General features: G+C 37.3%; 1 protein-coding gene across 6 annotated transcripts in view; it reads left to right on the top strand.

Annotated features, from left to right (window-relative positions):
• The window catches only part of ST3GAL4 (ST3 beta-galactoside alpha-2,3-sialyltransferase 4), a 176,764-nt gene that overhangs the window by 101,316 nt on the left and 58,914 nt on the right, over positions 1-16,534 (top strand). For 5 of the 6 annotated variants that reach the window (XM_060787110.2, XM_060787113.2, XM_060787114.2 and 2 more), the window contains exons 3-4: positions 2,182-2,249; positions 11,827-11,922. In XM_060787110.2, coding sequence (XP_060643093.2) covers positions 11,887-11,922 — 36 coding nt within the window. In that variant the 5' untranslated portion in view covers positions 2,182-2,249; positions 11,827-11,886. The remainder of the gene's footprint in view (positions 1-2,181; positions 2,250-11,826; positions 11,923-16,534) is intronic. The other variant, XM_060787117.2, reaches the window with a different exon arrangement.

A 16,534-nucleotide genomic window follows, 5' to 3' on the forward strand; every position in this document is an offset into this window, starting at 1 on the left:
TGAGATCTTCTGAATAGGGCAACAGACAGCAAAACAAACACCTCAGGGGTGTTAACCCTTCCTTATGCTATCCAAAGCATGTGTGTGTGTGTATAGAGAGAGAGAGAGTAAAGGTAAAGGTTTTCCCCTGACATTAAGTCCAGACGTGTCCAAGTCGGGGTTGGTGTTCATCTCCATTTCTAAGCTGAAGAGCCGGCATTGTCCGTAGACACTTCCACCATCATGTGGCTGGCATGGCTGCATGGAGCACCATTACCTTCCTGTCAGAGCAGTACCTATTGATCACATTTGCATGTTTTCGAATTGCTAGATTGGCAGAAGCTGGGGCTAAGAGCGGGAGCTCACGCTGCTCCCCGGATTCAAACCTGCAACCTTTTGGTTAGCACATTCATCAGCTCAGCAGTTTGACCCACTGTGCCACCAGTGCAATATACCGTATATACTCAAGTATAAGCTGACCCGAATATAAGCCGAGGAACCTAATTTTACCACAAAAAACTGGAAAAACGTATTGACTCGAGTATAAGCCGAGGGTGAGAAACGTAGCTGTTACTGGTAATCGTCAGTAGATTAAATGTTTTTGAGTATTTACACAAAATTGTAATTTAAAATAAGACTGCCCAACTCTGATTCAACCATTATTCTAACCTCCTTCAATGTAAATGTGCTTACCTATTACCTATAATGATAGAATAAAATAATAAATGTAATAACATGTAATAAAAATAATAATAGAGTAAATAATGGAAACTTAATAATAGTAATAATAATAATATAGTAATAAATGTAATAATAACAATAATAGAGTAAAATAATAAATTCAATAAATATAATAATACAGTAAAATAATGTAAATGTAATAATAATAGAGTAAAATAATAAATGTAATAAAAGAGTAAAATAATGTAAATGTAATAATAATAAGAGTAAAATAATAAATGTAATAAAAATAATAGTAATAGCAGAGTAAAATAATAAATACTTATACCTATCAGTATACAGATACATAAGCCAATTTAATCAGATGCATCATGGCATAATTTACTGTATACTGATAAAGACTTGCATGGCTGTATCTTTGAATCCTGTAACCAGAACTATGTTGGATCACAGTAAAGATTACACAGGGCAATTTGTTGCCTATGCAGAACCCACCAAGAAAATCTGATTGCAAGTCTACGGTCCAATGTATCTTCCCCAGAAATTGAAAGACAGTAGTGCACTGATACTGGAGGGGAAATACTATGCCGCTATTGATGACTTCATTCTCAATGAATTTATTGGGATCTCTCTTAAATCCATCCACATTGGCAGCCATAACTATATCTTGTGTCAATGTATTACAAATGAATATGAACGTTCTCGCAGGCCGTTAAAATGGAAAATTGAATTGAATTACCCTATATACTTGAGTATAAGCCAACCCAAATATAAGCCGAAGCACCTAATTTTGTCACAAAAACTAGGAAAACGTATTGACTCGAGTATAAGCCGAGGGTGGGAAATACATCCACTATGGGTCAATTTCAAAATAAAAATAGATACCAATAAAATTACATTAATTGAGGCATCAATAGGCTAAAGATTTCTGGATATTTACATAAAACTGTAATTTAAGATAAGACTGTACAACTCTTATTAAACCAATATTCTAACCTCCTTCAATGTAAATGTGGTTATTATTAAAATAATAAAAAATAATAAAGTAAAATAATGAAAATGCAATAAAAACAGTAATAATAGAGTAAAATAATAAATGTAGTAATAATAGGGTAAAATACTGTAAATGTAATAATAATAATAATAATAATAATATAAATGTAACAATAATAATATGGTAAAATACTGTAAATGTAATAATAATAGAGCAAAATAATAAATAAAATAATAATAGAGCAAAATAATGTAAATATAATGATAATAGAGTAAAATAATAAATGTAATAAAAGAATACTAATAACAGAGTAAGAGAATAAATAACCTTGACTTGAGTATAAGCTGAGGGGAGTTTTTTCAGCCTAAAAAAGGGGCTGAAAAACTAGGCTTATACTCAAGTATATACAGTAACGGTGCTGGAAAAAAGTGGACAGTTCCATCCATCCTGACAAAGTGGTGAAGGAGTCCCATATATGCTCTTCTTCTCAAGTAACCTGTTTTAATTTTTTTTTCTTTCTTCCGCAGAAGACAAATGGGTTTGTAGATTCTGATCTTGTGGAGGTTCTGCTGTTTTGGACAGAAAGGAGAAGAGCGTAAGTTATCCTTAACCTTTGTGATTGCATGACAAGGTCACATAATGATGGGAGGCATGCGGAGGTGTGAAATGGACGGTGAAATGAAACTGTTAGTCGAAGATTTGGGATGATTTTTCTCCCTGAAATTATTCTCTCTCTATAATGGGTCTTTGTGGGCTGTATGATCAAATCAGATCTTATCTCTGTCTCAAGCAGTTTGCTGCACACAGGGCATAATTAAGTGTGTCTCATATACAAAGATATGGTGAGAGCGAGGATTAGATGGTAATATGTCTTTAGCTTTGGCAGAATATTTTTCCAGGCTCTCCCTACGTAAATATCATAATAGGAAACTCCAGCTTTTGTAAAAAAAAAAAATCTGTTGTAATCAATGCTCACATTTATTCTATTTTGCTGAAACTTTTAAAAAAATAGAACAAATTCACATCGACATCTAAAGGTTGTTATTTTGGAAATGAGTCTTCTCCCCATCTCTCCATTTTTTGAGATCCTTCTGATTGCAGAAAAAGATGTGGCATATTCATCCTTAAGATAGAGACAGATTGAGGGCAGAAGTGGCCCTCCACCTCCAATTGAGTTTAAGGGGATTTTTTGTCACTGTTAGGGTACTTGCAAATTCCAATCAGGACTAACAGTGTATTGATCAGAAATGGTGAGAGAGAAAACATCTGGAGGACACAATAATAATAATAATAATAATAATAATAATAACTTTATGTATACACCGCTGTGCTGGTACAGCTGTACCAGGAGCTCCAACTTCTTTTCCTTTCTATTGAATGTTTGCATGTATTCCAAAGTTCCATGCATTTTGCAATCATAGGGCCAATGACCCATCAATTATCATTATGTTCTGTAGTTCTGCCCCTTTTTCTGGGTTAAGGAGAGGAAAAGGGGACCTCTAGTTCAGTTCACACAGAGAAACCATTCGTACAGGACGTGAATCAGTTTCACCTTTAGAAATCTTAGTTTTTACAGCTTTGCTGGGGGGATCCAGTCCCACAGCTCTACAGGTAACTACAGCATAGCCTTTGTTGGGGAATTTAGTTCCATAACTCTACAGCCAGCCTTTGCTGGGAATTGAAAGCCTTATGTTTTTGAATATTTGCATAAAATTGTAATTGAAGATAGGACTGTCCAACTCTAATTAAACCATTATTCTAACCATCTTCAATGTAAATGTGCTTACGTATCCTTCCAATAATAATAGAGTAAAATAATAAATGTAATAATAATAATAATAGAGTAAAATAATGAAAATCTAATATTAAAAATAATAATAAAGTAAAATAATAAATGTAATAATTATAATAATAAATAGAATAAAATAATAAATGTAATAATAATAGAGCATAATAATAAATGCCATAATAATAAATTGGGTAAAATAATAAATGTAATAGAATCGCAATAATAAAGAGAGTAAAATAATAAATGTCATATTAACTTTAATACATAGAGAAAAATAATAAGTGTCGTAATAATAATAGAGTAAAATAATGTAAATTTAATAATAATAAGAAATAGACCACCCTGAGTCGTCTGCGGGCTGATATGGGCGGGATATAAGTGATGTAAATAAATAAATAAATAAATAATATAGAATAAAATAATAAATGTAATAAAAATAATAATGATAACAGAGTGAAATAATAAATAACCTTTCAGTATAAGCTGAGGGCGGTTTTTTCGGCCTAAAAGAAAGGGCTGAAAAACTCAGCTTATACTCGAGTATATACGGTACTTGTAAAAGTGGAACTGCCTAGGGAACTCAGTATTTCCAGGACTTCTTGGATTCAGTTTGTTTGATGCCAGTGATTGAGGATTTTATTGGACAAAGCGGGTCTGCCTTCTCCCTGTGATTACAAGGAAAACTTGTGAATACTACCAATTGTGCCACTTTCTTGTCACAGATGTCACGCGGTGGCATTCTCCACTCTTTTCATGCCTCCCGCTTGCTATCTAGGAGGTAGTATTTTTTTTATTTTTTAAGTCACATTTGCTTTATTTAATTAACCATGCTTGCCATTATGAAATTTTTGGAGCAGCAGAAGGGTAGGATTATGAGCTTACATTGAAGTACGAGTTTGGGAAACACAGATAAGTGAATCAGCAAGTGTGCAAATGGAAAGACGTATGATAGGCTGCTTTTGCTGATTGTGTGACTGCCGTGGAATAGCGCGATAAAGTCTTTAGTCCTCAAAGATTTGTCCTGCCAAGACTTCTCTGGCAACCTGAAATGTACTCCTTTCTTTCATTGCATTGTGTGAACAACTTGGCTAGAGACACACTTTCACACAAACTGGCAAGATTTCCATGTTGTTATCGTTGATAAGAGGCCAAGCAAAGTATCCACGGGCTCTTTCTATAGAATATTGGTGGATTAAATGTAGGAAGATTGAATGCCCACCCTTATATTTACTTGTAAACTACTCCCAAAGCAGAACAGGGGAAGTTACTTTGAAAAAGTAGTTTGCTCCAGTTGCTCATTACTGTTTTCTGAAGGTTATCTATGATCTGTTTGTAAAGAAGAGGTTACTTGTGTCAGTTCTTGTTGCAATTTCCTATTAGTTTTTTAAAATGAATTTTAGGATTGATAAGAGACCAAAACTTGAAAAATCTGTCTTAAAACCCAACTTTAAGAACAAGTAGAAACTGTCACATGTTACAACCCTCTTTTGAGAGGGTTGCAACGTGTAACATTTCCACACCTTTGCCATTGCTACCCAGAAGAGCCGGGTTTTAAGGTTCTTTTTAAAGGTTTCTAGTGTAGGGGCTTTCCTGATCTCTCCAGGTAATGAGTTCCAGAGTCGGGGAGCCACAGAGGAGAAGGCTTTCTCCTTTGTGCCCACAATACAAGCTTGTAAGACTGGCAGGGGCGAAAGGAGGGCCTCCCCCTGAGATTGAACGGCCCAGGTTGGTTCATGGAGAGATATGGTCATGAAGGTAGGTGGGTCCCAAACCATTTAGGGCTTTATAGGTGATAACCTGTACCTTGAATTGGGCCCAGAAAATAAACGGCACCCAGTGGAGCTCCTTAAACAGGGAGGATGACCGCTCCCTGTAACTAGCTCCAGTTATTAATTTGGCTGCCGAGCGTTGGTCAAGTTGTAGTTTCCGGGCCGTCTTCAAGGGTAGCCCCATGTAGAGTGCATTGCAGTAATCCAGTCTAGAGGTAACTAAGGCGTGGACACACACAGACACACACATTTATAAACAGTCTGGCTAGTTGCGGACATAAACATGCTTAGGAGATGGGGAATTTGCTACAGTGTCATGCATCCTGCCTGCTCTACTATTAACTGCTGCATAATAATAATAATAATAATAATAATAATAATAATACTTTATTTGTACCCTGCTACCATCTCCCCAAGGGACTCGGTGCGGCTTACTTGAGGCCGAGCCCAAATACAACAATACAAGCAATAATAACAATACAAGCAATTAAAATAAAAAACATAGGCAATAAAATATTAAACAATTAACAATAAGACAACACACAATTAAAAACAGTGGGAAGGCCAAATGTAAAGTTAAAATTGGAAATGATGCCAGGGCATGGGCGAAAAGGTGAAAGTGGCCTTTGTGGAAAACGTACAATCAGACCTAATATGTAAAGTGCTTTGGAGGACAAAGTTCTATGGGATCATTATTCTGGGAAGGCACACTGGAACAATCATGTCTTCAAACTCCTCCTAAAGACTGCCAGAGTTGGGGCCTGCCTGATGTCCTTAGGGAGTGAGTTCCAGAGTCGAGGGGCCACCACCGAAAAGGCCCTCTCTCTCGTCCCCACCAATCGCCCCTGTGATGCAGGTGGGATCGAGAGCAAGGCCTCTCCAGATGATCGAAGAGATCATGTGAGTTCGTATACAGAGATGCGGTCACGCAGGTAGGCGGGTCCCAAACCGTTCAGGGCTTTGTAGGTAAGAACCTGCACCTTATCCAGTATTTTGAAATGGGTAGTTGAAAACAGAAGTCAGGTAAAGCCCAGTTATAGTTAACTGGGCTTGGAACCAATGCAGGTAGTGCTTTATTGTAATTGATACCAAACAGAGATAGGAGACTTGAATTCTGACTGACAAGGGTGAGGGTATGTTGATGCTAGAGAAAGTGTCCTGCCATCAAACCCTATTTTGCAAATCGTTAATACATTACATGTCCAAATCAAATATTAGGCTTCACTCAACAAGAGAATCCTTGTATTGTTTAGAATGTCTTTTTAATGTTGTTATGACCCAGCATATTCGTGCTTCAAGGAAATATGTTGAAGGACTGTTCCTTCTTCAAACATGCAAATTTTGAAAATGTTATGGATATCTGTCACCTCTTGATTTCCTCATTGTTTGGTATTGAGTAAAGAAATATGAATCATAACTAACCATAATCTATGGATTTAGCTACAGTATAAACACATTAGTTTAACATATTTGGAAAGGATGGTAAGGTAAAGGTTTTCCCCTGACATTACTTCGCTTCACTTTATTTCTTAATTAGTCGCTCTCCACCAAGGTGCTCCGAGCGACTTACAATCTAAAATAGCATTTATACAATATAAAAACATTCAACATAAAAACATTCAACAGTGACTATTTGGCAAATTAGATCTGATTACTTAAATTACTTAAACGTCAATTTGTGTCCAACTTTGGGGGTTGGTGCTTGTAATGAATCCCTTACCTTAGCTAGCTGGCAAAAGCCCAAGGAAGTGGGCCTGGCGAAGCCACGGCATCCATTTTAGGAAAGGGAGACAGGAAGACGCCATCTTAGGTTAGGTTTGCCTTGAGGGGGCATGTTCTAGTCTAGGAGGGAAAATCCTGGATTGGTTAGAAAGATGGGGACGGAGCCTATGTGATCTAAAGGAAAAATGTGTCTTTTAAACTGAGGTTTGAGGTCCCAGTTTGCGAGTTGGAATTTGGAACGAGTAGATAGAAGAAGGCTGGGTGTTAGCGAGAGCAGTTTGGATTTTGAAGAAGTTTGGGTCAGTCCTTTATGTAGTATTCAGAACAGTTTTTGAGTACCCTGTTAGTGGTCTGTTCGTTTCCTAAGGAAGTCTAGTTCAGGGATTTTGGCTAGATTCCTAAGGGGACATGTTTGGGACTTACTTTCAGGTATTCATTTCCTGAAGTAATTTTCTGTGGTGGAACTTTTAAGACTTGTAACCCAGAAGTTTTTAAGATCGTAACTCGAACGCAATCACAAGCTTTTTATGCCAGTATTTTTACTGAAACCATTAAGCATTTGTATCTGAATTATTCAAGCCTGTTCAATAAACCTTGTTATTTTTATCAACTTATACCAGCCTCAGTGTGAATACCTTTGTGGTCAAAGCATTATTCAAGTCAGCTTTCAGCAGCCTCTATAACTATAGTGACACAGAGTGTGTTACTGAACAACCTCTCAATAATACCTCAGCCTGTTTATTATTAATATGGTGGCAGCAGAAATCTTTTGAAGAATCATTTTAAGTCTCTCAGTTCTGGTGGTTCCCAGTTCCTAACTTTTAAATAGACAGTTGGTTCAACAACCATACTCCCTCTACTTTTTGCGAGCTTCAACATTTTGGCAGAGAGCGTTGGGATTTATTCCAATATATATTTTCCCCGTCTCTCAAATACATTAATTTATAATCTTACTCTTCTCTTCTCTACTACTCCCTGTTGCGTGTATTTTATTTTTGGTGAGCTAGTTAGTCTGTGGTGGTGTTTTGTTATAGTGCTCATCTCCATTTCTAAGTCGAAGAGCTGGCGTTGTCCATAGACACCTGCAAGGTCATGTGGCCAGCATGACTGCTTCGAACTGCTAGGTTGGCAGAAGCTGGGGCTAACAGCGGGAGCTTATGCCGCTCCCGGATTTGGACCTGCGACCTTTCAGTTAGCAAGTTCAGCAGCTCGGCACTTTAACCCACTGCACCACTGGGGGATACAGCCCCCTTTCTTCTCATTCAACCTATGCTTATGTGTGAAATCAGAACACCAATTTATGTTCATAATTATGAGGATTGAACCAGATGGTGATGTTTATTCTGGATTAATAATATGGATTCTAAAGACTGGTTAATTTCCCATAAATGGTAGCAATTTTCTTCATGTTTTTTCCTGGCTTTTCTTGGTGATGCCTTGAGTCAGCACTGTGGAAAAAAAATCCCTATCGCCTTGTTGAACATGGTTTTGGTCTGGCAGCTGATTAGTTCGGATGGAGCCAGCATGCTCCCCTGAGGCAGGCCGTTCTGTTTCCACCATCTGCTTTTCTGGCCCTGGAACTCAACAAAAAAGCTCCTGTTTTGTAGCAGGTTTCCTATGAGGCGAGTGAGGTGATAGTCCTTTGTGATGTTATACATTTTTCTCAGGAGGAGGCGGTGGTTTACAGTATCATATTCCGCTGACAGGTCTATGAAGACAGCTCCTGTGATCTGCTGCCTTTCAAAGCCATCTTCTATGTGCTGAGTCAGGTTCATAAATAGGGTAAATAAATAAATAAGTGGACTCCACCATGCTCCGAGGCAGCAGCATTTGCACTGCTTCTTTTTTCATGTCAGGAGTGACTTGAGAAACTGCAAGATATTTGGCCATCTGTAAGGATGTTGCCCAGGGAACGTCCAGATGTTTTACCATCCTGTGGGAGGCTTCTCTCATGTCCCCACATGGGAAGCAGGAGCTAATAGATGGGAGCTCTCCCTTGTTTCACAGATTTGAACTGCTGACCTTCAGGTCAGCAGTTCAACCAGCACAAGGGTTTAACCCATTGCACTGCTGAACAGCTCTTACTGTTCATCCATCAAAGCTTTTCGGCTTTTGGTTTGCTATATCCATTTATCAATTCTCAGATACTACTAATATGTAACATAATGGGTTGTTGCAAATGTGTCAGCTTCAAAAATATCAGGAAAAAAGCTTTGCAATGCTTTTTTGAGTGTGCATAAGTGTTGAGTGCCTCAGCTGTGAAGTGCTCCCCAGTCGATGACTCCCTGAGCAAAGAGCATAGCTGTAAACAAGGCAACGGCTGATAAACAGAAGGAGAGGTGTTTCCAACAAGATATCAGAAGTTGCAAGCTTAGCTGGATACCCTGAATCTCTTGCAGTAAAGCAGTAGCTGTCTGTTGTATGAAAGTGGCTGGCTGGAGCTTTTAGAGATGCCAAAGCCGTGATGGTGATTTTGAACAAGGCTAAACTTACGCAAGACTTTCGGAAGTCAGAAAACACTGCTGAAGGTAAGGGCTTCCAATGGCTGTGTAGGAAACAATTGGGAAATAATGTTGTCTTGACCTAAATTTTAATATTGTACAGCATTTAAAATACAAGAGTGGATAGAAAAAAGTATTTCTTCGGACAGTGTGCAGAATTAGATTTTTTTCCTGTCTTGAGAAGCTGCAAGTTGCTTCTGGTGTGAGAGAATTGGCTGTCTGCAAGGATGTTGCCCAGGGGATGCCTGGATGTTTGATGTTTTACCATCCTTGTTAGAGGCTTCTCTCATGTCCCCACATGGGGAGCTGGAGCTGACAGAGGAAGCTCAACCCACTGTCCCCAGATTCGAACCACAAGAGTTTAACCCATTGCACCACTGGGGGCTCCAGAATTAGAATGAGGACTTGAGGAATCCATAGCAGACGTGGCTAGAAATACTAATAGCTGGAATGTAATACTGTTTGTTGATAGGGTGATATTCAGATTATTGCCAACTACTAAGGCAATACAAGTTTGTTCTCATTGTCTTAAAGAAAACTGCATCCATTTAACACTTATGTAAATTCTACGTAATTAATTCACCAACTCTTGGTGGGATTAGGAATTGGTCTGTTTTTTTGTTTGTTTTTTTTTCATGTCAAGAGCAACTTGAGAAACTGCAAGTTGCTTCTGGTATGAGAGAATTAGCCATTCTCATACCAGAAGCTGCCCAGGGAATGCCTGGATGTTTTACCATCCTGTGGGAGGCTTCTCGCATGTCTCCACATGGGCAGCTGGAGCTGAAAGACAGAAGCTCACCCCGCTTCCCGGATTCAATCCGCTGACCTTTTGGTCAGTATTCTGCCAGCACAAGGGTTTATCCCATTACGTCACCAGGTGCTTCTTGGTCTGTTATTTATTTCATTATTTTATTTACAGCATTTATATGCCACCCTTCTCACCCCGAAGGGGACTCAGAGCGGTTTACAAGTTATATGTAAATACAATATATTATATTAGCATAGCACAATATTAGTACCATACATTCCCATATTGTACTATACCACTATGCTGTAATATTATTAGTAATATTACATATAATATGAAGTATATAATTATTATATTTTATTATTAGTATTATATTGTATTACTATATTCCGGCATATAAGTCGACTGGGCGTATAAGACGACCCCCAACTTTTCCAGTTAAAATATAGAGTTAAGATGACTCCCATGCATAAGACTACACCTGCATATAAGACGACCCCTGACTTTTGAGAAGATTTTCTTGGGTTAAAAAGTAGTCTTATACGCCAGAATATACTGTACATTACAATATTATTATCAATATTATATGTGTATACAATATGTTATATTATTAGCACAGCACAATATTAGCATTATATATTACTGAATTGTACCATACCACTATATAGTAATATTATTAGTAATATTACATTTAGTATAAAATATATAATTCTTATATTGTGTTATTATTAGTATTATTATATTATTATATTATATTGTATTACATTATAATATTAGTATATTGTGTTACATTATAATATTATTATCAATATTATATGTGTATACAGTATGTTATATTATTAGCACAGCATAATATTAGCATCATATATTACTATATTGTACCATACCACTATATTGTAATATTATTAGTAATATTACATTTAATGTAAAATATATAGTTCTTATATTGTGTTATTATTAGTATTATTATATTGTATTACATTAGAATCATAGAATCAAAGAATCAAAGAGTTGGAAGAGACCTCATGGGCCATCCAGTCCAACCCCCTGCCAAGAAGCAGGAATATTGCATTCAAATCACCCCTGACAGATGGCCATCCAGCCTCTGTTTAAAAGCTTCCAAAGAAGGAGCCTCCACCACACTCCGGGGCAGAGAGTTCCACTGCTGAACGGCTCTCACAATCAGGATAATTATTATCATTATATTATAATGTAATACATTATAATGTAATATTATTATATTGTATTACATCATAATATTATTCTTAGCATCAGTTTATTTGGCACAAATGGAATGCTTCATTCTATTCCTTTAAAATAACTTAAGTTTCTGATTTCATGTTTAGTGTCATCTCTTTTATGCACGTGAAGAAGGAATAAGGAAATAATACATATCTAAATTCAAAATCAAGAATAAGCTGCCCACCACTTCAAATATAATAATGTTTAATTTAATGTCTTAATCTTGGTGTTTAATTTAATGTCTTAATCTTGGTGACACTGGGGATGTTTACTTAATTCAAATAGTATTTCAATCTGACAATTTCTGATTCTGGCTTGCAAATTAGATGATGGTGATGGGTAACTCTCTGGGATATTCTTTTTGGAAATAAATAAATTAAAAAGCCTAATTGATCAAACAGGAACGGCCACCTTGACATTCCGCTGCTATAATTTAGAATCCGAAAGAAACATTTGAGAGCATGGAAAAGACTGAAGAAAATCACAGTGCTGTTGAGGTAAGAAGCTGCACACTTTTCCAGGAGGTAATATTGGGTTCCAGAAAAATGGTTTAATGCAATTATTTAGATCTTAGAAAAGTTATTTTTTGAATACTGCTCCCAGAGTCTGCCTAGCCCTTGGGGCAGGCATGTAGCCAGGAGGGGGGCTTGAGGGGCTTCAGCCCCCCCCCCCCAATTCTCATGGTGGTCCGCGAGAAGGCCTTACTGGTACATTATTTAAACTGTCATGTTTATTCATATCATGATCTGATCACCATGCTCAATATATCCCATATGCATGGGGGTATTGGGGTAACGATACAAAGGGTTTGCTAGGGTAGACCCTCTTTCAATCAGACTCAGCCCCTCCCGAATCAAAATCCTGGCTACGGGCCTGCCTTGGGGTAATCTAGGAGCTATCATTCATAAAAGTGATACAGTATTTGCAAATTCTGAAATTTTGCATTCAGGCTTGGTTTTATTTGTCGTGTCAGAACAACCAGTCAAATTATATTACATTTCTAACAGAACAAAGCAAACAAGCAGATTACAAAATTTGTGAGTATGAGAGTTGATTAAATGTCCTTTGACCAGTATCTGGCCACTTGGAGTGCCTCTGGTGTTGCTGCAAGAAGGTCCTCCATGGTGCATGTGGCAGGGCTCAGGGTGCATTGCAGCAGGTGGTCAGTGGTTTGCTCCTCTCCGCACTCGCACGTCGAGGATTCCACTTTGTAGCCTTGGTTACTCATGCTCAGATCTCTTGAGCTTCATTTTTTTTGGCCTCCTCTAAACTCTTTTCTCTTTGTCTGAAATATAGTACTTTTAGAAGATTCGGGAAGTCATGTTTATGTTTTGTTGTTGTGTGTCTTTAAGTTGTTTCCAACGCATGGCAACCCTTTCATAAGGTTTTCTTAGCAAGATTTGTCCAGGGAGAGTTTGCCATTGCCTTCCTCTGGTGATAAAGAGTGTTGTCCAATGTATTTATTTATTTATTTATTTGGTGCATTTGTTAACCGCCATTCTCAGCCCTAGGGCGACTGTTACTCTGTTATCTCTGTTACTGAGCAAGGATTCAAAACCTGATCTCACAGGGCCCTTCCACATAGCCATATAACCCAGAATATCAAGGCAGAAAATCCCACAATATCTTCTTTGAACTGGGTTGAGTCCACACTGCCATATATTTCAGTTCAAAGCAGAAAATGTGGGATTTTATTCAGTGGCATGGAATGGGTCCCAAAGTCCTCTTCCAGCACCCAAATAACTATATCATACTGGATTGTCACATTGATAAAGGGGCTCAAAATAGTAGTAATTCAACCACTGTTCAAGTAGCCAACTCTTTCTTGCTTTCCTTCCAATAATGTCTCTTTCAAGTTTGAAGTTGCAACTAACCAAATGAATAGTTTCTCCCCCTTCTTTCACTAAGACTAGACTGGCTTTCACCAGCACTTTAGAAGATGGCTTGTAGGATCCCTTCGATCAGTGGTTCTCAACCTGTGGGTCCCCAGGTGTTTTATTTTATGGGGACCCACAGGTTGAGAACTATTGCCTTAGATGATGCTGGACTGCAATCCCCATATTTTTTGGTATTACATAGGACTGATTAAAGTGGCAGTCCTATCATGGGTATTCATTCCATATTCCTAAACTAGACTACTGTATATACTCAAGTATAAACTGACCTGAATATAAGCCGAGGCACCTAATTTTACCATAAAAAACTGGGAAAACATATTGACTCAAGTATAAGTCGAGGGTGGGAAATGCAGCCACTACTGGTAAATTTCAAAATAAAAATAGATACCAATAAAATTACATTAATTGAAGCATCAGGAGGTGAAATGCTTTTGAATATTTACATAAAACTGTAATTTGAATATTTACATAAAACTACCCAATTCTGATTAAATCATTATTCTAACCTTCTTCAATGTAAATGTACATACATATCCTTCCAACAATAAGAGAGTAAAATAATAATAATAATAATAATAATAAAGTAAAATAATGGAAATTGAATAAATGTAATAATAGAGTAAAACAATAAATTTAATAATAGTGTAAAATAATAAATGTAATAATAATAATAGGGTAAAATACTGTAAATGTAATAATAATATAGAGAGTAAAATAATACATGAAATAAATATACTAATATACTAATAATAATACCAATAACAGAGTAAAATAATAAATAATCTTGACTCGAGTATAAGCCGAGGGGAGCTTATCCAACGTTGTGCCGGCTTGTTTATGTTGGATAAGCAAGACTCTACTTCTTGCTTTTTGGCAGGGGTTGGACTGGATGGCCCATGAGATCTCTTCCAACTCTATGATTCTACTGTAGTAGCCCACATTTCAGATCCTCTTCAGTATAGAGCATGAAAAACCTGCCTTTTTTGCCAGTGCTAGTATTGGCTGGAGGCTATTGGGAGCTGTGGTCAATAAAATTCCAAGTTTGAAGATTTTGCCTCAATGGGTATTTGGGGCTGCCGATTAAATTTGATCATAATTAAGCAAGGCGTGGTTTCCTACCGTTTTTTTCCTAGCCAACTAATGGTTTCTCCTCCAGATTTGTAACTGGCTTAACTCTGCATTTCCCTAATCACTGTTATCTCCAAATTCCCCCTTATCCTATTTTTCTAAATTGTCCTTTGAACATCACTATCACTCACAAGCAGTAATTTTGACCTTCCAGTAGACCTGATTAATGAGAAATCCTAATTCAATTTGTCTTAATAATAATTCATATAATAAATAATAATAAAAAAAACTTTATTTATACCCCGCTACCATCTCCCCAAGGGACTCGGTGTGGCTTACATGAGGCCAAGCCCACAGTACATCAATAAACAAAAGAAATAACAAAAAAAATCAATACAAACAATTAATATAAATCACATAAGCAAAAATAAACAATAACAATAACAGTAACACACAAGCATTAAAAAAAACCTATGGCTGGGCCAAATGTAATAATTTAAAATTTAAAGAATAATGCTGGGCATGAACAAGGTAGAATATAACTGGGATAGAGTTTTTCAAAGAGAGATACTTCCTCCTGCTTCTGTAAGTTTGATGCAAATTTCCACCATAGCCTTTGCCTATGCCAGTTTATTCCCCTGCTATGCCAGTCGAACAGCATTCATTTGAAGACTGAACTACGCAGTGATTCGAATACTGAAAAAACTAGGATACCCTGATCAAAAGGGTCTTTACGAAGTAATGGATCCCAAACGTTCTATTGATAATGAGTTTAGATTCAGCACAACAGCTGATCAGTACAAGTCATCAAGCCACATTATACTGAATTGCATATGGTAATTGGCAGTTTAGCCTTCATAAAACGATAAAGAAATGGAACATAATGGCAGGATGATGTTAGGATGTGGGTTGTAAAGTGCAAAAGGAAATATGCTCTAAAATCATTTGCATGGTGCCCCGGGTAATTCCAGAATTGGTTTGATAAGGCACACTTGATTGCGAAAGATATAAAGTCCAACCTCACTACCTCTGAGGATGCTTGCCATAGATGCAGGCGAAACGTCAGGAGATAATGCCTCTAGAGAACATGGCCATATAGCCCAAAAAAACCCTACAACAACTCAATTCCTCACTTGCTTTGCAAACAGTTTCATTGCCCGAAGGTGGAAGATCACAAAGAGATCGGCTATTTAAGGGGTGCCCTGGTTAATGAGTTGAAAGTAGCATGATCCTTAGGTGGAAGTGACCATGTTCTTCTGAAGTTTGTTATACAGGGTGAAGCATAACTTCCTTTTTTAAAATGCGAGCCATTCAGTCTGTTGAAGACGTAGTGGAGCGCTAGTGGTCTCGTTCGAGAGGCAGGAGTATAAAGTTTTGTCCTGACACAGTTCAGTTGCCATCATGCGTTGGAACAGTGAGGAGCATGCTTTTACCATTGAGACCTACTTTTCGAGCGGATTTGGAGTGGCTGGCCCGCTCTCCAGATTTGGCCCCTTGTGATTTTTTTCTATGGGGTTTTTTGAAATCCCGTGTTTATGTGAACTGTCCAAGGACCCTACAATATTTGAAGACCAACATCCAGGAAGAAATTGCCAACATAACGCCTGCTATGCTGGCAAGAGTCATGACAAATGCCAGAAATGTATGGAGAATGGAGAATGGGGGACGTCACCTACCTAATTTGATCTTCAAAACTATGTAAAGCAAAATGTTAGGTATGTGCCTACATTATATATATATATATATATATATATATATATATATATATATATATATATATATCATTCATACAATGGGTTTTATTAAGTTTTGAAAAAAGGAAGTTATGCTGCCTCACCCTGTACAATAGAGAGGCTAAGTGTGCTCTATTGCTGAATAGCCTGCAGCTTTACCCAAGTCAGTCTGCCGAAGCCAAATACATTTATTAATAAACTTCCCCCATTCCTTTTCACGAAGTTTTCTAAATGCATTAGGCTACAACTTGCATGTAGCAAAGTAGAATTCTCATGGATCGCATCAGGTTAGGGAAGCTGGAACAGTGTAAGTGATCAATGTGACCTTTGAAATAAAGTTGGTGTGTTCAGTACACCGCTTAGCAAAAAATATTAGTGCCCCTTGCACAAACAAGACATTTTAGATACAC

Source organism: Anolis sagrei, chromosome 7 (assembly GCF_037176765.1).
Source record: "Anolis sagrei isolate rAnoSag1 chromosome 7, rAnoSag1.mat, whole genome shotgun sequence".
Taxonomy (NCBI): domain Eukaryota; kingdom Metazoa; phylum Chordata; class Lepidosauria; order Squamata; family Dactyloidae; genus Anolis; species Anolis sagrei.